The sequence below is a fragment of the Vigna unguiculata genome, chromosome 3 (genome assembly GCF_004118075.2).
Source record: "Vigna unguiculata cultivar IT97K-499-35 chromosome 3, ASM411807v1, whole genome shotgun sequence".
Lineage (NCBI taxonomy): Eukaryota > Viridiplantae > Streptophyta > Magnoliopsida > Fabales > Fabaceae > Vigna > Vigna unguiculata.
The window spans coordinates 26,798,450-26,822,861 of NC_040281.1; the positions used below are offsets into that span (position 1 = coordinate 26,798,450).

The following is a 24,412-nucleotide window of genomic DNA, read 5'->3' on the forward strand; positions in this document are numbered from 1 at the left end:
TAGAACAACCAACTTCTTCAGTTCTTCTTTTACAATAGTTACAGGCTAGAATCCATCCATCATTCCCCAAATTCAACTTCATAGTGGTGGCAACGGTCACACAACATGCTTCCTAAATATGATCAATAAAAACATATAAAAAACATTTAACTTTCCAAGATCAATAATATAATACAATAAAAACTCATTTCATCATACTCACCCTTTTCATGGTTGAAATCTTAGAAACATGCTTTACATTTGCTTTTAAAATTGAATGGTTTCATAGGAATATCGGGAAGTGGTTGTACTTTAATGACAATAGCACCAATAAACAATAGCTTACAAACATGGTCACATACCCGATATTGTCCTCGATTCTTTAGAATTTTTAAATTATGCATGACATAAGTCTCTTTCTCTACCAGCCTACCTTCCTATGCAACTAGATCATCTTCCTTAACCATAGTCAGTATAAGGTCACCCTAAAGCACAAATAAAATCATGTGGAAATTTCAATAAAGTACACATAATTGGTAGACATGAAGTTACAAAAAAATTCATCTACGGTAAGAATATGGGAAATATATATGTACCTTATCATCCATAAGAATCATTTCTAGATGTTTGCCTTCATCCCTATTCTGAACATACCACAACTCATTGATTCTAACCCCAAGTTTAATTGTTTCCCTCTTACCATCAATTTCTTGTATACTATCAAACTTCTTAGCCATTGAAAACAATTGTATACGATACATAACAAAAACAAATATTTATAAACACAATATATGACCAATAAAAATAGAAGAAAAAAAATAAAACCATTAAATCCTACTTGATAAAGAGAGTGAAAGGCACCAACAACAACTAAACAACATTTAAAACATCAGGTAAACACACCAAAATGAAGAAAAAAGGAGAAGAAATCAGGAGAAGCATAATAAGAAAAAAACATCATATAAAAACGAAAAAATATAAGTACAAAAAAAGAACTATACCTGACCTTATGAAAGATGAATGGAAGAAGAAGCAAAACCAAAAGTTAGAAAACCCTAAAAGTTATAAACAAGTTCTTGTTAAATAAAACACACACACGCACACGTACACACATGCACACACACACACATATTAACATCAATAATAAATTTGTAACAAAATGTGTTGTAAATTTAAATTTTAAGATTGTTAAACATATAGATTTATCTGTCTTTTTACTCAAATGGTGTACTTTTTGTACATAGATTACTAGAACTAATAGGTTTAGAAAAAAATATGAAGTCTACACTAAGTTGTGCTCAACTTACATGACTTCAACATTCATTTTGCAGAAGTTATGAGCTACAAAGACGACTTCATATTTAAAATTTCAAACTCAAAAGTCATGTGCTGCGAAAACCACTTTCAATTTTTTTTAAATTAAAATTCGTGTTTTAGATACGCGACTTCTACTTAATTTTTTATTAATGTGTCAAACCTGTTTTAGGATGATGTTTAAGTTGTTTAGACTGTTTTGAAATGTTACATATCAAATGAAGTCTAGACCATTGTTTAACAAGTTCAAAAAATTAATGTCATTATGTTAAAAAGACTATATTCACTTTTAAAATTTGGAAATCAAAATATATCAAAATTTGAGAAAAGAACATGTAAGTTGAATAAGTAAAAATATACTTACCTCTAATTTAAATTAAGTATAATAAGTATAAGAATTATTAATGTGTTTCTTTTTAATACAATTAACAAAATATTCTTTTAGTTTTGTTAATGATTAAAGTAATTGATTTTTATTAATTATCATATATATTTATTAAATGAAAAATTAACGTTAGTATGCAATATTTGTCTTTTAATAAGTCTTTCACCTTCTTAGTTTACTTTGAGAGTAAGTGAGTTGTTGAGGCACAAGTTTGAAGAAATTGAAAAGAAAAAACACTTAAACGATGAATTAGAGAAAAAAAAATGAAAAACAACAAAATCAACTAACAAAAACCACTTAACCCAAAAAAACATTCAAATACTTAAAAAATTCAATTAAAAACATTTAAAATTTATGAAGGTAATTAGAATTTTATTAAACCTAAATTTTTCAAGCATGAGAGATAAAAAGGAAAAAAAAATAAGGTTTTTTTAAGGTTAAAAATACCTTTTTGGTCCCAATTTTCGTCAAGTTTTTTCAAAAAAGCCCTAATTTTGGTTTTGTGTTCAAATAGGTCCCAATTTTCGTCAATTTTGTTCAATTGGGTCCTTTTTTGCCAACACCGTTTAAATCATTACCGGCCATGAACAGTGACTGCTACGTGTCACTTCGTGATTTTTTTTTGAATTTTTTTTATTTTTATTTTTATTTTTTTTAATTTTTTTTAAAATTTTTTAAAATTTTTTTAAAATGTACACGTGTCAACCCAGGAGTGTGCCACGTGTCACTTCGTTGTTTATTTTGATTATTTTGATTTTTTTTAAATTTTTTTAACTTTTTTTTTAAATGTCCACGTGTCAACCCAACAGCGTGTCACGTGTCAAAGTCAATATTCTAAATTCAATTTGGTCCCTATATTTGTTATTTTTGTTCAATTAGGTCCCAATTTTTGTTAACATTAACCAATTTGGTCCCTCTCCAAATTAAAACCAAATTTAATTTTTATATTAAAATTTACATTTTTTATTAAATATTTTTATATAATATATTAAAATTCACATCATTATAACTTTGATATAAAAATTAAATTTGGTCACATCTTCGATAGGGACCAAATTGGTTAATGTTAACAAAAATTGGGACCTAATTGAACAAAATTAATAAATATAAGGACCAAATTGAATATAGAATATTGACTTTGACACGTGGCACACTACTGGGTTGAAACGTGGATATTTAAAAAAAATTCAAAAAAATTCAAAAAAATAAAATATAAAATTCAAAAAAACCACGAAATGACACGTGGCACGCTCCTGGGTTGACACGTGTACATTTAAAAAAAATTAAAATAAAATTAAAATAAAATTAAAATAAAAATAAAAAAATTCAAAAAAACCACGAAGTGACACGAAGCAGTCCCTGTTCATGGCCGTTAATGATTTAAATGGTGTTAGAAAAAAGATCCAATTGAACAAAATGAATAAAAATTGAGACCTATTTAAAAAAAAAATCAAAATTAGGACTTCTTTAAAAAAAAAACAAGTATTTTAAACTTTTTTTAACTCGAGTTCTTGGAATGGAAGGAGGCATTGTTGAGATGAGCTGAGCTAAGCTGGGACGACCTGGCTGCCGTGTTATGTGGCGGCGCTCCCATCTCCATCTCCATCTGCGACCTCCCAATGTCGCCGAAGTTCCACATTTCTCGGCCCCTCTTCTCTCTCTCAAGCGAGACCTCTCTCAATCCCCTCTCCCTAATCATCCTCTCCTTCTCTCACTCCCACTATTCCACTACCAATTCACCCTCCCACACCTCTCACTATCTCTCTCAGTTTCTCCCTCTCGCCGACTCCACCTTCAAACCCCTCAACACAATCACCGCACGTGAACGTCGCCTACTCGTCCTGGGCCTATCCACCGCCATTAAAACCGACCAGGGTTTCGCTCTCAAGGCCTTCTCCCTCCGCTTCTGCCCCTTCCTTCTCGTCAAGATCATGAACTTCTTAGACACCCGCCACGCCGCCTTTGCGTTCTTCAAGCTGGCCTTCGGGAACAATTCCCAGGAGACCGTTCGCTTGAGCTGCGTCGCGGCGCATGTTCTGGCGGCCAAGGGCCTTCCCCTGCTCGCGCAGGACGTCGTTTCCTGGCTCATTGCCAGGGTTGGGGCTGGGAGAGCCAACGAAATATTTGAGTTTATGTGGAACAATCATGCTATGTACGAGTCTGATTTTTCCGTCTTGAATACCCTTTTGCGGGGGTTTCTGAATTTGGGGATGAGTTTTGAGGCGTTGGAGGTTTTGCGTAAGATGAGGGATGTGGGAGTTAGGCCTGGTTTGTCTTCGCTGACTATTCTCATGAGGTTGTTGCTTAGGCTTGGTGATTATGGTAGTGTGTGGAAGGTGTTCAAGGATATGATCCACAGAGGGCCTCGCCCTTCGAATATCACGTTTAGTGTGATGTTGTATGGGTTTTGTAGACAACAGAAGATTGCGACTGCGGAGAGTTTGTTGCATTTGATGCCTAAGTTTATGTGTAGTCCTGATGTTTTTGCGTTTAACATTCTTATTAACGCGTGCTGTGTTAGGGGGAGGACTTCGGTTGCGTTTGATTGGCTAAATTTGATGGTTAGAAGTGGTTGTGAACCGAGTCTCTCTACGTTTAATACCATCATGCATGCACTTTGCCGGGAAGGGAATGTGGGGAGGGCGCAGAAGCTCTTTGATGAGATTCAGGATATGGGAATTGCGCCAAACGCAGCTATGTATAATACACTGATGGATGGGTATTTCAAGGCAAGGGAGGTTAGTCAGGCAAACTTGCTTTATGAAAAGATGAGGACTAAGGGTGTTTCTCCTGATTCTGTGACTTTTAATATTTTGGTTGGGGGGTATTATAAGTATGGGAGAAAAGATGATTGGAACATGTTGTTGAAAGATTTGATTGTATCGGGATTGTTTCCAGATTGTTCACTGTGTGATGTAGCTGTGTCTGTGCTATGTTGGACTGGCAGACTTGATGAGGCCATGGCATTATTGCAAGAATTGCTTGAAAAGGGACTAACTCTTAGTGTTGTTGCCTTTAACTCAGTAATAGGTGCCTATAGCAGGGCAGGTTTAGAAGACAAAGCTTTTGAAGCCTATCGTATTATGGTCTTGGGCGGTTTCACTCCTTCATCGTCCACTTGTAATTCTCTGCTTATGAGTTTGTGTAGGAAAGGATGCTTGCAAGAAGCCAGGATACTTTTGTATGGGATGCTAGAGAAGGGGTTTCCCATCAACAAAGTGGCTTACACGGTGCTTTTGGATGGATATTTCAAGATGAATGATTTGGATGGAGCTCAGTTTCTCTGGAAGGAAATGAAAGAAAGGGGTATATATCCTGATGCTGTTGCCTTTACAGCCTTAATTGACGGGCTTTCAAAAGCAGGTAATGTCGAGGAGGCATATGAAGTGTTCTTAGAAATGTCCGCTATGGGTTTTGTTCCTAATAATTTTGCTTACAATTCTTTGATTAGAGGCCTCTGCGATTGTGGGAGGATGACCGAAGCATTAAAGTTGGAGAAAGAGATGAGGCAAAAAGGCATTCTTTCTGACACCTTCACCTTCAATATTATCATTGATGGTTATTGTAGACGGGGACAAATGCAGTTTGCAACTGGTACATTTCTTGACATGCAACGGGTTGGTTTGCCGCCAGATATTTTCACATTTAACATATTAATTGGAGGGTACTGCAAGGCATTTGACATGGTTGGCGCAGGTCAGATGGTTAATAAAATGTACTCGTGTGGGCTTGACCCAGATATCACAACCTATAATACACGAATGCATGGCTACTGCAGAATGCGAAAAATGAATGAAGCAGTTATCATTTTGGATGAGCTCATCTCCGCTGGCATTGTTCCAGACACAGTGACTTACAACACTATGATGAATGGTATTTGTAGTGATATATTAGATCGAGCTATGATTCTTACTGCCAAATTACTTAAGATAGGTTTTGTTCCAAATGTGATTACAACCAATATGTTGTTGTCACAATTTTGCAAGCAGGGGATGCCTGAGAAGGCATTACTATGGGGTCAAAAATTGTCGGAGTTTTCCTTTGGTTTTGATGAAATCTCATATAGAATACTGGATCAAGCTTACCGTTTGAAACGAGATAACGTTGAACTTGTGAGAGAAACATATGAAAAGGGCCTTTTTATGGATTTCCTCATGTACATCACATTTGACTATTTTTCAAGAAATAAACCTCAGAAGATTGAGAGCAGACTAGAGTTAATTGAAAATCAATTCATTGCTTTGTGAACTTATTATTTCATCTTTCTAGTATCCTTGAAATCTGCAATGATTTTATGTAATCGTGAGAACAGTACATTGGACTCATTCATTGACTACTTGAGCATTACATGAAACAAGTGGTCAAAATACGTTATGTCATATACTGTAAGAAACATTGAGGAATTGATCACCCTTTTTGAAGATGAATATCATTGGTTATTACTACCAATCCTGGAGAGTTTTATGCGTGTTTCTCTATAATGGATAATAACAGCCAATTTTTAGAGGCTGCAAGGGAAGCATAATTTGATTCTATGATCGAGGCCTTGAAAACACTGTCAGTCTAAAATGTGACTGAATCTACTGAACTGCAGGCGATGGAGATTGGAGAGTTGTTTCGTAAGTATAGTAAATCTATTTTTCTTCTCGAGAGTTATGATATCAAATCTTCCTTGTGTATTTTTGTGTCTTGTTTGTAGTATGTGGTGCTAAGTTTGTATTGCACGCTATCTGGATTTAAATTTGATTAGTTTCATTTTTATTTTCAGGCTTGTGTTGATCTGGGAATTAGAACTGAACATTGTTGACAAGTACATCTCTCAAAAGCTTAATCATAAGGTGAAAGCCCAGCTATGATTTTATATTTCTCTTGAATGTCTTGGTGCAGCTCATGTGCCTGCTCTGTTTATTACCTGTCTTGTTACTAAATTATTGCATATAAATATAAAAAAGATATTGATTTTTCTCATTATTAGTGTTTGATAGGGAAAAAAATACTAAAATGAAACTAAATTATCTGACACTGTTAAAAAAATTCTGATCGAATGAGATACTGAAAAAATGGGCTTCTTCTTTAGTTTCCTTGGTGAGAAAAAAGTTTAGCTGGTAATCAATGAACAACAAATTTTTGCATCTTAATTGTCACATAGGTTCATTACAGAGCCAGGGAAAGGCAGACAAATGATTAGGTGAGTTCACACGGTAAATTGAGAGTTTCTTACAATTGTATTTTTTTCTCACCATAAATATATCAAAGTATGCACATTATGATGCTGTACATAAATCTCGCCAATGTAAATTAAGAAAAGACCTTCCTGGACAAGTGTGTACATGTGTGTGAAAGAGAGGGAGAGAGAGTGAACAAAAAGGATTTATTGTTGATATGCTTTTTGTTTTCAGCATGAGGATTTTCCATTTTTACATGCTTTGTTTGGGTCTTGCCTTTGTTGATGTTTTGACCTATTTGGATTTGACTTTTATTAATGCTAATCTTGATGTAAGATGGTTTATTTTAAGTAACCTTTTAAGAGAAAGGGTAGCCTTGGTGCAACAGTTAGAGTTGTTGAAGTGTGACTAGGAGGTCATAGGTTCAATTCATGGAATTAGTCTGTTGCAAGGCTGTCTTCAATCCATAATGTGTCTGGTCATTCCTTCCCCTCACGAGCTTTATAGCTTAGAGTACCAGGTTGTCCTTTTCTTTTTAAAAATTGGTTTTTAAGCTCTATATAATTATCACTGCTATATGTGGCGCACATGCTCCCTCTACACAAACCCATATTCCCTGAAATCTGTCTAAACAAGATTTTTACTTTGAACGTTGCAGTGAGCTGCACATATTAGGCACTAACCATTGTCCTCAGTTCACAATGCATTGAAAATATTATCTTCTTCACAGTTGTCTGTCTGCCTTAAACTCTATATTGTCTCTTTCTTTAGAATTGATAACATGTTAAGAATTTACCAATGGGTCAGGATAATACGTCCTCAACATTTTTCTGTTGTCTAAAATTAGTACTCCCTTTTACATTAATCTGTTCTTAATTGAGTTCAGTCTATATCTAATCACTGAGGCTATATTAAATTTCTGTATTAGCAAATGATGAAAGATCTGCTGGTGAATTTGCAACTTATCCGGTATAGTAAAAGTTTTAAGATCAACTTGAATACTTCCTATCTAAAAGTGAAATTTGCAACAGATTTGCAATATCTAATAGAAGTCCAAGGTATATATCAGAACTAAGTTTCGCTTTGGCCTTTCTACATTACAGATAAATGAAGACAAGGAAACTGAGAAAAATGAGGCCAAAGCCAAGGAGATAATCTTGATGCTCATTGGAGGAGAGTGCATTAAATGAATGATTATCATGAAAGGAAAAAGTTTAGAATCAAACGAGAATACTTGGAATTATGGGGTACTTCTTAGAGGTTGGGAATTGAGCTAGAGGCTACTGTCCCTCCTACTGTTGCAAGGTCAAAGAGGTGAAACTTGGTGTGGGCTTCAAGTGATATGTTTAAGAAACTTAAATTCAAAAGAAAAAAAGAGAAGAGGAAGAAGCTTCCATGATAAAATAGCTGGAATCTGGATTGACCATGATGCAACAACGTAACTGTCATGAAAGGTAAAGAAAAGGTAAGAAATAAAGGGAATGTCCAGAAAAAGCCTTATGGGATGGTGGAGTCAAATATTATTGAGCTTCTTTCTGACTTCTTTTGGGACAATTCAATTATGGTCTTAATATTTTTGGTCCTATCATTTGTCTTGATTTTGGTTTTGGTCCCTATACTTAATAAGTTTGATTTGTGGTCCTTATAGTTTTACAAGTTTAGGTTTTGCATCTAGTTTGGATAAACTTCTCAATTAGAATTTATTGGTGAAGAAAAATGGGATTAAACTTCTTCCATATTCCATAAGAAAAATAAATTCGTGCCTCACAATTTTTATAGAAGCTCTCGCATCCAACTTTTCCAAAAATTGAGGTTCATTATTTGATTTAAACTTGTAGAAATTCAGTTCGCTTACTTTTATTTTCTTCTCTCATAACTGCTTATTAGAAGTTCATCAAACAAGACCTTGGTACCTAGTTTTATTTATTCTTATAGTTTTTTCTACTTGGGTTTTGGTCTCTCGAGTACACCAGACATTGGTCCAAATGGTTGTACCCTACAAGACATCTTTTGGCATACTGTTTGTAGTAGGGACCAAACGAAATTTTTGAAAGAATAAGTACCAACAACTTAATTTTTAAAGTATACGGATCAAAAACCAAAATTAAAGTGATTCATACCAAAAATGTATTTAAACCTTCAATTATATTTGAAGATGTTCGCCATGTTTGTTAGTGAAAGAGCATGCTACTGCGAGCATTACACAGAAATATGCTCGTGTTGGAGCCTTTCTTGGGTTTGAAGAAAGGAACCTGGAATGTAGTTCTATATTTAGCAGGAGGAAATGGAAACTTCTGTCATTGGCATGTTGAATTGGCAATACTTGCTAGAATACTAAAGAAATAAGTCATAAAAGAAAAGTTGTCTAAGTTTAGGTTCGCCCAGCTTCTCCATTTTGGGAGATTTTGTAGAAAAGTAATTGAATTATTTATTTACCCTCAACCCCTTTCTTGATCACACGTCTCAATTTATTTCGCATTCTTTCATAATGAGGCATTTGTGCTATCTGTGCCCTGCCATCACACTTTGGTTGGGATTTGTTGGATATGGGGCCAAGAATAGAATATTCGATATCTGGGTGTTTCCTAAATTAGCAGAGCAAATATTCTGATTAATTTTACAACTTTAATTAAGGGAGTTGTATCCTCAGTTTTATATGGTAGTTTTTTTTATTTATTGGTTAATTGAAAATGACATAATCATGAGTTACTCTACTAAATACTTCATATGATGCCTAGGTGAAAGCGGCACTAGTTGTTGTCAACACTGATTGCCTGACCAGAGTTGTTCTCCAAATAGATTCTGCAACTTTAGAACCCCACATATTATGACCATTTCTGTGACTTCTGTCGCATACTCAATAGTCTAGCACATGCTGGACTGTTAATCTCATTTTTTGTGCTCTCATAAGTTCGGCCTATGCCCTCGTGGAGATTGTTCGTGTGAACTTGCAATATCAGCATGCAGTTGGCGAACAACAAAAGTTTATGACTAATTAATGTCATTTGGGTTCGTTTTTTTTTTCTCTTTCAACTCTTTTTTATTGTTCTCACTAATAGTTGAATAAGGTTATTTGTGATTGGCCCTCTCAACCTGCAAAGACCATTTCTAAAATATGAATCTTTTGAAATTTGATGTCACGTTCGAAGGCCTTTACTGGCTACGGTTACAGCTATTGACTGAAACAATTGTGTTACTAATTTTGTTTAAGTATGACAATGATGTGCCAATATTGGTCAATGCTGGTGAATAGCAGGTGAATCCATTGTTGAAGATTAGTCTTTAGGAATCGATGTTAGATATGATGTCTACTTGGTTTGGCTGCTTACTAAAGCTTGCATATTGATAGCAGAGAATGGCCATGGTTCTTGTTCGGAAGGCTTTGTTTAACATGTATGACACATATCTAATTGATTAATTATAATATGTTGTATTGTGTTGAATATATCTATATAAATGTGATCTGCCATTCCATTTTCTATGTTCAAATTCTATGATTAATTTTTGTTTTACTTTCAAGTAAGGGCCTTTTCTGATACATGAAAAAGGTTTGCAGTCTTGTAAATGGGCTTTAATTTGAACTATAAAATGCTTGGTTAAGCTTTTGGGAGGGAGAGAATATGTATTTTAATTTGACCTCAATATCTATTTTAAATACAAGAATCTTTAAACTATTATTATTACTCAAATGTTTATATTGAAGAACTTGTAGTCAATGAGTTATTTTTATATTGCCTTAAGCTACATATTTTATCACTTAATTATTATTTTACAACATAAGTTTGCTTTTGAGAATTTGTTGTTAAAGTGTGTCATTTCGCAATGTCACCTATCTGCTACGTTTTTAATATAATGAATTGTCATCGAGAAAAGTTTTAAAAAATGAAAGCAATGTCTAAGTGGCATCCATAACAAAATGTTTTGATTTTTGTTTTTTTTTTTGACATGCCATTGCTTTGCTAGAAAGTAGTATTTTGACTCATGTAATTATTAATATTATTTTTTAGAAGTAAATCAAGAAGTGAAAAATGTATATTACAATATGATTCAAAATAAGGGACATTAATATCATAATGTTTATGTTCAATGCGACAATCTTTAACATTAACAATTATCAATACAAATGGTAATAATCATTGTTTAGTACAATATAAAGGTTCAATTTTTTAAATATTTATGTATGTATCTTTGATGAACATCCATATACAATTGTTTTTTCAATCATGAATACAAATGGTAATAATCATTGTTTTCTATAATACGAAGGTTCAATTTTTTAAATATCTATGCTTGTATCTATGATGAACTTCATATACAATTGTTTTCTCAATTTTATTATGGGGAAGTCCATTGTCATATGTACATATAAAATAAATAAAACCTTATTACATTTAATCACAATAATGTAAGATTAATTTGTATAATTTTTATTAAATTTTTTTATATGTTACATTTATAGTTATAGTGGTTATTTTCATCTTCATTCAAAATTAGTATTTTCAATTTTTTGTTTCATTCTAGAAACTGCTACATATTGTTCATATGTGACTACATGACGAGGAAGATAAAATTCAGCTTTAGAGAGAATTTGCATTTGATTTTTGTTTATTTTCATTCCAAAGCATAGACATATAGAAAATTACCTCCTTTAAAACTTGAAAAGCATGGTTGAATCAAAAGAGTTAAGTTCATTCTTGTTATTACTGTAGCATAAATAACATTCTTTCCCAAATCATTGACTTCCAATCTTGTACCATTACAAAGATCATTTACTTGATCAATGTTTATTGAAAGCATGATAGGCACGCCAACTCTCAATTTAATACTGATTGGGAATCCTTGAGCATTTAATATCATTGAGAAACTTTGGAGTGAACCATTTAACTTGAATTTCTTGATCTTCATCAGATTGGCAAGAAGTGTCTAACCTTGAATACGTTTGTTATTCACTAAGTATCAAAGATAAAATGAAGTCATTTACCTGTTCAACATACTTACTTGTAGAACAAAGTATAACATCATCGTCAAAGTAATTAGGATTCATGATATTATGCAATAGACCACGATGAACAAAGTTCACTAAAGAAAGTAAAGGAGTTTCAGATTATTGAATTAAAAGATTTGGTGGTATAAAAATGTTGTCTGCACCATTTTCATTTAAATCCTTGTCCATCTCTGATTTGTAGAATCCAATCAACAAAATCTTTATACTTGTTGCACTCCCATTTGAAATTGTAGTCCTTATTCTCATGTTTTCTGAAAACTTTAGAACTATGCAATGTTGTCACAAATCAGAGTAGTTTATTGATGACTCCACAATATCCCTTTATAGGCAAACTTTGTCTAAAATCACTCGCTAACACCACAAATTTTCCACCAAATGGTCTTTCAACATTATCTTCACTATTAGAGCATATAATATCTCTCAAGGTTTTATCAAAAACTTCAAAACATAACTTATTCATCATAGGTGCTTTATCCCATATAATGAGTTTTGTTTCTATCAATAGTTTAGTGCGAAGACTTCCTTGATTGATGTTGCAAGTTGATTCATCAATGATTGTCAATGGTATGGAAAAAGTAGAATGAACATTTTTACCTCCAAAAAGCAATAATGATGCAATGTCACTTGAAACTATATTTAGGACAATCATTCCTTTTGATCTAATAGCAGTTGACAAAATTTTCCACCAAAAAGTCTTACATGTAGCACCATAACCATATAAGAAAAAGAAACGTCCTATATCTAAATGTATTGTTGTCATGATCTCTTTGTACCATGTAGTTACTCATGAGTAAGTGATTGGAATAAAGATTGATAAAGATTCTCCATCTCTTCTTCATCATAATTCAATTCACCAATAATAAGCCTCTCCTACAATTTCATTGAATTTGAAAGATCAAGTTGAGGAAGACAATTGTAGTCTTTTAACGATGTACTATTCAAAATAAAAAGTTCTTCTACTTCTAGAAGACAAAGATTATGTAAATCGTGTTCTCTAATTTCAAGACATATGATATAAGCATTTAAACAAACACTTAATTGCAAATGATTTAAAGTTAGTACCCGGTAGGTTCAACTATTTTCTTCTTCTTTTTTTATATAAAATCCCATCTGCCATCAACTTCCAAGTTGAATCCCAAACCACATTTGGCTTTGACATTGTATTCATGATTAACAAAGTAACAAGTAACTTTTTGAGTCGATTTCTAGAGGCAAGTTCGCTAATTTCTTTTATTGTATCAATGAATTCTTCATCATTTGCCAACGATCTTAAAGCATAGCAAGCCACTTGGTATGTAGCAAAAGATTTTCCATTAATTGTCTTCATGCTATCATGATCAATGCAACTTTTTTTCTTTGTCAATAAAATTTCGTTCACATATATCTTTTGTTCATAGAACAAGGACAAATGAAAAAGATGGATGCTGTTCTTGCAAAAAGGGGAATCCGAGGTGCACACTGGTCGTAACTCGGCCTCTTTGCCAGATACTCGATAATATCTCTCTTTCTCTCTTTTTTCTCTCCGAAAATGTCTACCCACTCTTCGTAGTATGATGCTTGTTTTATATCGGTCACCTCTCGTCCTTAGTTCGGTTACCCTATGATGGTGGAATGTTGTTGAGGATGCCGAATCTGGTGGGAACGTGGTTGTGTGCCCGTTACATAGAGAGAAGGTGATGCGGTTTGAAGGAAAAATATCCCCCATAAGTCGGTCCAACACATAGGTCGGTTGTAGATCAGCCCAATACACTAGTTCACTTGAAATCGGCCTAGTACGTAGGTCGGTCCTAGATCAACCCAACACATAGTTTGGTCGCATATTGGCCCAGCAAATTATACTCTCAGTTCAGCTCGAGATCGGCCCAGCTCACAGGTCGGTTATATGCTGGCCCAACATCGAGGTCGATCGTAGTTTGGCCCAGCTCATAGGTCAGTTGTCTGCTGGCCCAACATCGAGGTAGGTTTCAGATCGGCCTGAGGCAGGATGACTTCATGATCTATCTGCCCCAGATCAACACAATGAGTAGCATCAGCTAGGTCAACAGAAGTCTGGTCGCCAGGGTGTACATATGCTAACTAGGTTTTTCCTCTCCTTCCTTCAATTTAAACGAACATAGAGGTATGATTGTTTCACACACGATGGATTAATGAAAATGGTAGAGGATCGTGATGGATGAATGAAAACGATAAAGTATCATGACCTAGATTTTTCATTTGTTTTCTTCTAATTGAAACCCAACCAAATAAACACATCAAATTTTTGTTCTGCCACCGTGGATAACAATGCACCTAGTCAACACTTAACAAAAATAAAAAAAATTATTTTTCAAAATGCAACATGTGCCATGTCAAAAGTCAAAAAATGGTGTCAAAATATCATTTTCTTTGGAGAAAATGAAGCATCTTTACCAGCGGTACAACCACACAAAACCTTCACTATGTCTCCTGGGTAGAGACAAGTTTGTAATACATTTCTCAAGGGCAAAAGTAAAATTAAATAAAAGTATAGGGTGCAGGAGGAAAATGACAGGGTGCAGGAAGCAATAACGATACTTGAATATAAACCTGGGCTTGGGTACATAGTTTGGTCCAAACCCAATAGGAGATAGTCCCGCTCCTTTTACAACTTCAACAACATACCCTAATGCACTATAAATACAGAGAGTAGCTTAGATCTTGGTTAGGGTTTTTTTCATTTTGGCCATCGTAGCAGCTGTGCTTTGTTCCTGCATTGACGAAAATTTTTTAAAATTTGTGTCTGTTTTCTTCAAGATGAGGGCTGAGGCATATGGGGGGAGCATTGTTTAACTATGGCTCTGAAAAACCTGTAGGTTCTCTACAGGGTGCCTTGCCTTTCAAGCCCTTCACATAAAAAACATGGCATCATAGTACGGATTTTGTGCTTTGTGGGTGGCTCTTGGATTTCGGATTTTGGTCATTCGGAAGACTCTGTCCTTCCTTGCCATTCTCCTTCTTCCTTCCTTCCCATGCCTTTTCTCCACAAATCCGCCTCCAAACGCCATTACAGAACATCCCAACAATCTTCTTTTTCTGTTTCTGTTTCTGTTTCTCTTCAAAGGAGGGATATATTTTTTTATATTATAAAAAAGTTATACAAATATTTTGAACCTTTACTTCTGATTCTTTCTTTTTGCAATCGGAAACACCACAACACTTCATCTCAGTGCTTCATCAATCGGAAACAAACACAGCACTTTTTACTAAATTTGATTGAGTGGTTCAGTGGCAAAAGCACCGGTGCAATTTTTATTTAAAATTGTCAAAATTGACATATATGAAAATATTGAAAACAAACTTTATAGTTTTTAAAAATCTTTATTAATTATAACTAACGCCACTTATGTCTTCATAAAATAACGTTTTTTAATTAATATATAAAATAAAATTATATTTATTAAAAATGAAATAAAATATATAAAAAAGTTAAGAGAATAATTACTGATAAATTGATAAATAAATATAGATAGATTATTTTTTAAAAAAAATTATAAAAGTAATGGTTAATTTTTAAAGATTTAATAAATAATTATATTTTAAAGGATAAAATTAATATTTGAAAATATAAACATGAAAAGATAAATTTTTTTTATATATTATTATAGATAATTTAATATATATATATATATATATAAATATACTAAAAAGTAAAAAATGTAAATAAAAAGATAACAAATATTAATATGTAATGAATTTTTTGAAATTTTGCAGTGTTTGCAAAATTTTGATCGAAAGTTTCCTATAAGTTGTTCTGCAATAAATTTTTGTATCTTAATAATATCTTTGTATCTTAATAAAATCTAGGGATATTCTATTAAATTTGGAATGTTATATCAAATGTTATAATTACTTTGCCAAATATATATTAAAAGAAAATGATATTTTATCTCATCTTTTTTATCTATTTTTAACTCAGTATTTTAATCATTATTAGATTATTTATTTTGATTTTTTTTAAGTGATGTGATATGATGATCTAATATTGAGTGGAGTGGTAGATTAAAAATGAATTAAAAATGGGTCAAAAAAAGTGGATTAAAGTATCTTTCCTATATTAAAACAAGATAACACACAAAAAGTGTAGGCAAAGCTCAATTTTTACTTATTAAAATATTTTTTTAAAAGTGTAACCGTATAAACATCCTTATACAACCTTAATATTTATAAAAGTCATCCTATACCAGCATGAATTTTTCATTTTTGTAATTGTTTTTAAATTTGTTTATTTCAGTAATTTCATAGAAAAATGGCGCCACTATGATGTCTTGCCATGGTTTAGTAGTAATCTTAAATAAAACAAGAATTATATTTCCATTGAGATAGTTAGAGTGATAAATTCTGTGGTATTTTGAACCAACAAAATTTTACATTGTAAATATTAAACCGAAAAGACTATTTTATCAACAAAGACAATCATTTCACACTTCGAAATAATAATACAAAAATTGAACTAAATTATTTAATTAAAATAACTTTGACAAGAAACACTAGATTGCTGCTTATTACAATAGTTATGCATGCATAGCATTATTGTCCGGTTTAGATAGTCTAGGCTTTAAAATAACCACTATTGGATTCATTTTCTTATGCAGTAGCAGAACCCAACTAACAAATCTTATTATAACTGCTATAGAATGCATTGAACCTACATAGCAACATCATATGTAGAGTTGTGGTTTAGATAGTCTAGGCTTTGGAATAAGAACCAGTGGCTTGGTTTTCTTGACTACAAGGCCAAATTTTCCTGAAAATTCAAGCACTGTTCCACTGGGTAATCTCCACTCAAAGTAATGCAAGAAGGAAGCTAGCATAAACATTATCATCTTCTCAGCTAGAGGTAGCCCTGCACAGATTCTTCTTCCAGATCCAAAAGGAAGATACTCAAATTTGTTGCCCCAGTAATCCAACTTCCCATCATCACTCAGAAACCTCTCTGGTCGAAATTCTAATGCATCTTCCCAAATCTCAGGGTCTCTCTGTATTGTCAACACGTTCAACAATACCTGTGCACCTTTTGGAATGGTATATCCACCAACACTGCTGCTTTGACTTGGGCAATGAGGTACCAAAAAGGGAAGAGGAGGATGCAAACGAAGTGTTTCCTTTATCACAGCTTCTAAGTACTGTAATTTCAACAATTGGGATTCTGATTCAATACCCTTGTCCAATCCTATTACAGTATCCATCTCTTCTTCAACTCTCTTCATTGCCTCAGGATGCTGCATCAGCTTCGCTACCACCCATTCCAATGTTGTTGATGTTGTCTCTGTTCCACCCACCACTATATCCTACACACACAACCAATTATAACTTGGATTTCAAAGCCCTTCAACACAGTTTTTTGCTCATGAGATTAGTGATAAGATAATCATGATACATGTTAAAAATCTTAAACAAGTTAGAGAGAGGTTGTCTCGAAAACATACTAAGAGAATTGCTTTGATCTCCTTCATGGTCATTGATGCTGACTCACTATCACTCTTTGTAAGCTCCAAAAGATACTGCAGGAAATCTTTGTTTGACTTATTTTCTCCCTTCTCAGTCACATTCATTCGCTTTTCAATGGCAGAATCAAAGAGCCTATCAATCCACTGGGACACCTTTCTGGTTCTTCTCTCAATTCCTTGTAAATCTAACCATGCCAGAGCCGGGAAAAGATCCGAAACATTTGGCTTCCCTAGTAACACCATAAGTTCTGACACAACGGCTCGAAACTCAACCCCAATAGCAACTCCTTCTTCTTCTTGCAAAGTCTCACCCCAAATCATACTCATTATTGCATTTGTAGCTGTTAGAAAAGCCAACTCGCCAACGTTTGTGGGGCACCCTATTTTGTTTTGGTACACATCCCTGATGGAGTTCTTAATCTCCACTCTCCTATGAGAAAAAGAGTTAGTCATGTTGGTGCCGCTGAGCATCTCACGTACCAATATCTTGCGAGCCTTCCTCCGCTGTGGACCGTGAGGCAAAGAGGCTATGTCAGTGCCACCGTACAAGGCAACCAATGCAGCAATGAGAGGCTCCCGGTTCGCAAATATGGTGTCTTGGTCACGCACTATCTCTCTCACCAGAGAGGGTGAACTAACCACCACGATTGTTTTTGTTCCCAACATGAGCTTGTAGATGGGTCCATAGAGTTGTGCCAGCTTGTGAAATTTGAGGTGGGGATGGTTTCCTAGAAAGGGAAGGTAGCCAAGAAATGGAAGACCTGTAGGACCTGGAGGCAAAGGAGATGATGCTTCATTGGTTGAATTCCTGAACCACTGTAGCAACCATAGCACAGTGATGAGAGTGAACAGAAAGGTTAGAATTGGATGCAAGTTGGTGGCGTTCAACCACATGAATGACCATTTCACACAAAATGAACTCAACAACATCGTCGATTGCTACAAATTATTTTTGCTTAATTCACCTCATCAACTAACTTCTTTCGATCCTCGTCTCCTGCTATCCAAAACTAATATACTTCTATATTTGTTTCAATGGTGTAACCAGTAGTGACAATGAATTGGACTTTTAAAATCCAATTCAGATCTGGTACATCTAATAAGATAATAAATTAGATCTAAAATCAATTTACAATCAATTTAATTTAAATTAGATTGAATCCATTTTTTTAAATTAGATTTAAATTTATGTTTAAATTAATTTTATTTCAGCTTAATCCATCAGAATTTGATCTAACATGGTTTCAAATATGCCCAAATCAATATGAACTAATCCTGAGTTATGGTTGACCTAATTCTTCCTAACATAAACTTAGTCTTGTCTACCCTAATCAAGCTTAACTTGAGTTTGTCTCGATTCAACCCATCTTGACCTGTACTTGACCTAATTGAGTATTGAGTCTAATATAAGCTTGACCAGAGTCGATAAAAACTCATTTGAGCTTAACTGGATGTATCTCAACCTAACTTGAACCTAGCCTAACTCAATTTGACTCATCGCCTAACCCAACCTAACCTTCTTGAGTCCAACTTAACCCAACTTGACTTGGGTTTGTCTCAATCTGACGTGACCTACATGACTTTGCTCTAATTCGACCTTTCCTAACCTAAGTCTAGCTAACTCAAGTTGATGTGGACTTGAGTCAACTTAGACCTTAGTCAACTCAATTCGACGTGGATCCACATTGACTTGACCTAACATGGACAAACCTAACTTGATCCGAAGTGGATTTAATTTCTTTCGTTCTGCCTTGGGCCTAACTTGTGCCCAACCCATCTTTCCTTAACTTCGGCCTCATCCAAGTATCTAGTCTTTTTCTTAAATTAAAAAACGTCTCAAGTAATTATTTATGTGTCTCTCTGTAATTCAGGGTTATCCATGTCTTAATCAATAGTGGATATTAATTAGGTGTTAAACATAAGTGTAATCATTAGCTTAATTCAACTTGTGCTACATTAAGTCTCATCATTATTTTATATTTACACTTAAGATTTTCGTTTTCTTGTGTTCCCGATAGTGCCTCACTATAAAAAAAATTCATGTTTTTCTATCAATTAAAGCATGATTCTTAAGTTGATTAGGTATCATTAAATGGTGCCTAATATGTTTTTTTTCTTCTATTTATATGTCGTCCTTTAAGAATTTTAAGCACAAATTCTTTAATATTAAATGTTTATCCAAGGATGTCTAAAAATCTTTACTATTCTGTCTCAGTCACATACCTTGGTTTTCCTTCTACTAGAAAAGGCCAAATAAATTCAAATCCATCACTGAATATTTAGTTATTATTGAAGAGGTCAGAAATATTGAGATAATAAAATGCCTTCATCATGTAATAAGCAAGCAAGCCTAAGTCAAGATGTTGTAACTTGTTTTTTTTGGATAAAACTTTAATATGGCATGATTTCCTTTTAGCATTCTTTTGTACTTTATCTTATTTTCACTTGTGCATATAATATGGGTAAAGGTTTTGATTATACATAACTTCATCCTAAGGTTGGGGCGCCTACTTTGCAGAAAATTGTTTTAGCTGAAAATGTTGGTGGGAGTCAAAATGTTATTCTAACCAAGAGTTATAGAAATCTGATCATTTAAATCATTCATGTGTTTTCCTTTTACTTCATCCAGCTTCTATTGCGATCATTTAAAAATATTCTCCCACTATTATTACCTCCCTCTCACCATAATGTTCAATAAATAACCATATCCCAAAATGAGCCACTAACTAATGACCTAGTTACTCCTTCGACATTGAACCTATCATAACAATTAGATTTAAGTATTAATAAAGTTTAAATCAATTTAACAAAATTTAAATTTTTATATAAAAATTATAACTTTTTTTATTACATTGAAATTAAAATATATTTTTATTTGATACCCAAGTAATTATTTATCATTTCGTTTATGTGTTTAATTTATTTACTTTTAAGAATGCTGTCTGATCGTTTATTAGCCATTCATAGCTATCATCCACAAGTTCACACGGTCAACCCTTAAGATGGCCTCATCAGTCTCCTTCACCCTTTTCTTCGTCTGCATCTCTTTCTTTCACTTCCCACTCTTTTCATCACAATCAAGCGATTCATTCCCGAAAGAAGCCCTCCCCAGCAGGTATGGCTACCTACCAATCAGTCCTACTTCTGCTTCTGCGATTTTCTACGCTTTCTATGAAGCCCAAAACACCACTTTGCCACTCTCACAAACCCCACTTCTGATTTGGCTCCAAGGTGGCCCTGGCTGCTCCTCCATGCTTGGCAACTTCTACGAGCTTGGACCATGGCGAGTCACCCAATCCCTCACCCTTCACCCCAACCCTGGTTCTTGGAACAGAATTTTTGGCCTTCTTTTTCTTGATAGTCCCATTGGATCTGGCTTCAGTTTGGCCTCAACCCCACAAGAGATCCCAAGAGATCAAAACACCGTTGCCAAACACCTCTTTGCTGCCATAACCAACTTTCTTCAGCTCGATCCTCTTTTCAACCATCGCCCTATTTATATTACTGGAGAAAGCTATGCCGGCAAGTATGTGCCTGCAATTGGGTACTATATATTGAAGAAAAATGCAGACTTGGAGGGTTCAGAAAGAGTGAATCTGGCCGGTGTAGCTATTGGGGATGGGTTAACAGACCCCGAAACTCAAGTTCTGTCTCATGCTGTGAATGCTTACTATGCTGGATTGATCAACGAGAGGCAGAAGAATGAGTTGGAAAAAGCTCAACTGGAAGCAGTTGGGTTGATCCAGAAGAGGAATTGGAGTGAAGCAGCAGATGCGAGAAACAAGGTGTTGGGAATGTTGCAAGACATGACAGGGTTGGCTACTTTGTACGACTATAGAAGGAAGATTCCGTACGAGGATGATCTGGTTGAACGGTTCTTGAACATTGCGGAGGTGAAGAAGGCACTGGGGGTGAAGGAATCGTTTGTGTATGAGATATGCAGTGATGTTGTCGGGGAGGCATTACATGGTGATGTGATGAAAAGTGTGAAAGAGATGGTGGAATACCTGGTGAGGAAGAGCAGGGTGTTGCTGTATCAAGGTGAGTATGATTTGAGGGATGGAGTTGTCCAAACAGAGGTGTGGGTGAAGACGATGAAATGGGAAGGGATACCACACTTTCTCAATGCTGAAAGGAAGATATGGAAGGTCAATGGAGAGCTTGCTGGGTATGTGCAGAGTTGGACCTCTCTCACCAATGTTGTCGTTTTAGGAGCTGGTCATCTTCTTCCCACCGACCAACCTCTTCATTCTCAAGCTATGATTGAAGATTGGGTTCTCCAAAAGGGTTTGTTTCAAAACTTTCATAAGGCAAATGTATCAAGTAAGTCTATACTTGTTGAGTAACCTTTGAAATTAATCATTGGTTAAGTTAAACTCGTCATTGCACAACTGTTTGCCTTGGTTAATCAATCACTTTTAAAAATGTACTCTTTCATTACTTTACTTGTTCTCCCTCTTTTAAATTCAAAGTGATAGTTATTTTTTCCTAAAAGTCATGGAAATTTTATTTTATTTTATTTTATTTTATTTTATTTTCTCATTTCTATTATGTTAATAACACATGAGTTAGTTAAAGATTAAATGAAAAGCAAAGATATAATTAAGAAAAAAAGTAATTAATATGATTTTAGACTTGAAAGCACCATGTAAGCACAAAATAAAAACCCATGGGTTAAATGTAAGGAAAAACCTTCTAGAATGTGGGGCCTACTTTCGATGAATCGAATTTTAAGAAACTTACCTTTAAAATGTTTACAAGAGGATAAATAGAAAGATAACAACCCTCTCCCATTTGCACTGTTCACAAGAGCCCCGGAAGAGCGTTATGATTGCTTAAAATCAAAGAAATGGAAAAAGAGGTTGGCAAAAGGAGTAATGTCGAAGTGGGTGCATAGTATTTGAAAAGCTCGAACGAAGTCCAATTGTTTATACAATCCTTGCATATGGGTTCTGTTCCTGCAGAGAACAAATAAGATAGGTTAGGCATAAGCGTCACCTTACCATGTAGTCCGTTATCTTCTCAGTTGGCCTCTTCTCGGTTGATACATGTTAGCTTGGACTCAGGAGGGGTTACCTGCATAAGAGTCTTCGAAGCTCAAGTAAGTCAAAGTTCTCCTAAAGTCAAATCAGTGATTAATGAATGCGTACCTTTAAATGATGGGGTCCACGCGTATTTATAGAGCATTAATGACGTTTGACCATTTCATGGGCTGGGGCTTGCGAGTGAGCCAGGGCCCAAACCCAGGCCCTTAAGGTTTATTGGAAGTGGACGTCTCCATTATGTTGAGTTCGTTAGAGTAGTCGGCCTAGATTCTAAACTTAGCGGATATACTGGAGTGGTCGGTCTAGGCCAGCTATTTGTCTTGATGGCTTACGTTGGTGTAGGTTAGGCTAAGCCGGACTAGGCTGGATACTTGGCTACCTTGATATGCATATTGTTTACTTGTTTGGTCTAGTTTGGCTAGGTGTGGTACACTAGTCCCCCAGCCTTGTCCGATATGAGTTGTCGGCCAAGGGTGATATGTATTAATGTGCTAGCGAAACCGGCTAGGTGTGATACACCAGTCCCCCAACCTTTAAGTGTGGTGAACAGTGTTAAGGCTAAGAATTTGTAACTGTCAGATGGTAGGCGAAGGGGTGTCAGTTGGTCAAATCGAAAAAGTTTTGGCGTCGTCGTTTTGAAGTGTCATATCCTTTGTAATGATGGTGTCGATTGGTCTGGGGTATCATTTTGGCGGGACAATTTTCGTCGTTTGAGATTGTGGACTATAAATATGGATTTGAAAACAGATGGGAGGTTACTTGTTTCATTTGCGAGAATTCTGAATCCAGAGATCTTGTGCACGTAATACTGTCCGACTAGTTCCCACTTTCGATCGATATCTTCTCGTAAAAAACAAAACCAGGTATGTCTAGTAGTGATAACATGTCTACGTTTAGTAGTAGCGAGAGTACTGAGTCGGAGAGGAGTAAAGATAGGTTGCTTGGTGACGAGGGTACGAGTTCTATGGTTGGTACCAGTGGGATGCCAGTGGAGGTTGTGAGGGAGGTTCAGGAGGATCCCCCCGAAGAGTTAGAGGAGAGCAACTGGCCGGCGAAAGGCGGCTACGGGTGGGTGGCTGGTGATGTTCGTGATCAGTCGTCTCTGTTCAGGTGGTCCCGCTTACTGAACTCCTGGTTGAATTGCGCACCTGTTATCTCCAAGGGTGTCAGTAGGGGTATTGTTTCTTTGGAGAGGGTCAGCGCTATCGACCGGGTCTGCCATGGGTAGGAAGGGGCTACCGAAAAGTTCTTCTACATGTACATGTGCCACTTCTCTCAACTTCATGTACGGTTGCCGCTAGACGATTTTATCATGGGCGTGTTGCGGGCGTTGAATGTGGCACCCACACAGCTGCATCCGAATAGTTGGGCTTATTTGTAGGCTTTCCGCATCCTGTGCCAGTCTTTATACTTGGAGCCCACCCCTTACACTTTTTGTATTTCTACGATACTAGACCTCGGCGGCCGGTTACTTGGCTATCCTTGATAAGTCGCCCTAGCATCAGCAGACTGGATGCCTTCTCCCAGTCTTTCAAGCATTTCAAGGACGGGTACTTCAAATTCGTCGTTAAGGAAGGGGGTAAATCTCATTTTTTGAATGCGGATAGGAGTACCAAGTTTCCCTTTAACTGGACCAACAATCCTTCTCGATATAAAGACATGGGAGTGAAGGAGTTGTCGGCTAGTGATAAGGAGGTGGTGGGGATGTTGTTGAAGTTTGTGGATAAGTTGCCCACTAAGGGCCTAGTTAGGGTTTATAATTCGATGCATTCGATAATAGATATTGAAGGTATCTGTTTATTACTTAAGTTGTGTTAATAATGCTAAGTTGTTTTGATCCGAGTCGTGATATGTTATTGCAGGGCATATGACGCAATCTGGCAAGAAGAATCTGGCGCTCTTTCAATCATTGAGGAAAGAAATGGCCGCTAAGGCCAAGGCGGCTGGGAAAGCTGATGTTCCCAACCTGCAGGAATCGGTGGTGGAGGTGCACGTACATGGCGGGACGAAAAGGAAGGCTGAGCTTCCGCCTCGACCCGGGAAGGGTAAAGATG

General features: G+C 35.4%; 3 protein-coding genes across 6 annotated transcripts; 2 read left to right on the plus strand and 1 right to left on the minus strand.

The window, feature by feature from the left end:
• Positions 1-3,197: 3,197 nt before the first annotated feature.
• Positions 3,198-10,290, plus strand: LOC114177699 (pentatricopeptide repeat-containing protein At1g63130, mitochondrial-like). Of its 4 annotated transcripts, none has more exons than XM_028063171.1 (4): positions 3,198-6,297; positions 6,447-6,516; positions 7,947-8,308; positions 9,582-10,290. In XM_028063171.1, the coding sequence occupies exon 1, from the start codon at positions 3,298-3,300 to the stop codon at positions 5,923-5,925; it is 2,628 nt and encodes an 875-aa protein (XP_027918972.1). In that variant the 5' UTR covers positions 3,198-3,297; the 3' UTR covers positions 5,926-6,297; positions 6,447-6,516; positions 7,947-8,308; positions 9,582-10,290. The 4 variants fall into 4 exon arrangements, with proteins under 4 accessions (XP_027918972.1, XP_027918974.1, XP_027918971.1 ...); XM_028063173.1 differs by having other exon boundaries at positions 3,198-5,041; positions 5,132-6,297; positions 7,947-10,290; XM_028063170.1 differs by having other exon boundaries at positions 7,947-10,290.
• A 6,234-nt stretch (positions 10,291-16,524) lies between these two features.
• On the minus strand, positions 16,525-18,259 carry LOC114175235 (geraniol 8-hydroxylase-like). Its single transcript, XM_028060004.1, has 2 exons — positions 17,293-18,259; positions 16,525-17,154 (listed from the first exon to the last, which is right to left on the minus strand). The coding sequence occupies exons 1-2, from the start codon at positions 18,241-18,243 to the stop codon at positions 16,525-16,527; spliced, it is 1,581 nt and encodes a 526-aa protein (XP_027915805.1). The 5' UTR covers positions 18,244-18,259.
• Positions 18,260-20,269: 2,010 nt separating this feature from the next.
• Positions 20,270-21,807, plus strand: LOC114179679 (serine carboxypeptidase-like 50). Its single transcript, XM_028066091.1, has one exon. The coding sequence runs from the start codon at positions 20,316-20,318 to the stop codon at positions 21,657-21,659; it is 1,344 nt and encodes a 447-aa protein (XP_027921892.1). The 5' UTR covers positions 20,270-20,315; the 3' UTR covers positions 21,660-21,807.
• The last annotated feature ends 2,605 nt before the right edge of the window (positions 21,808-24,412 follow it).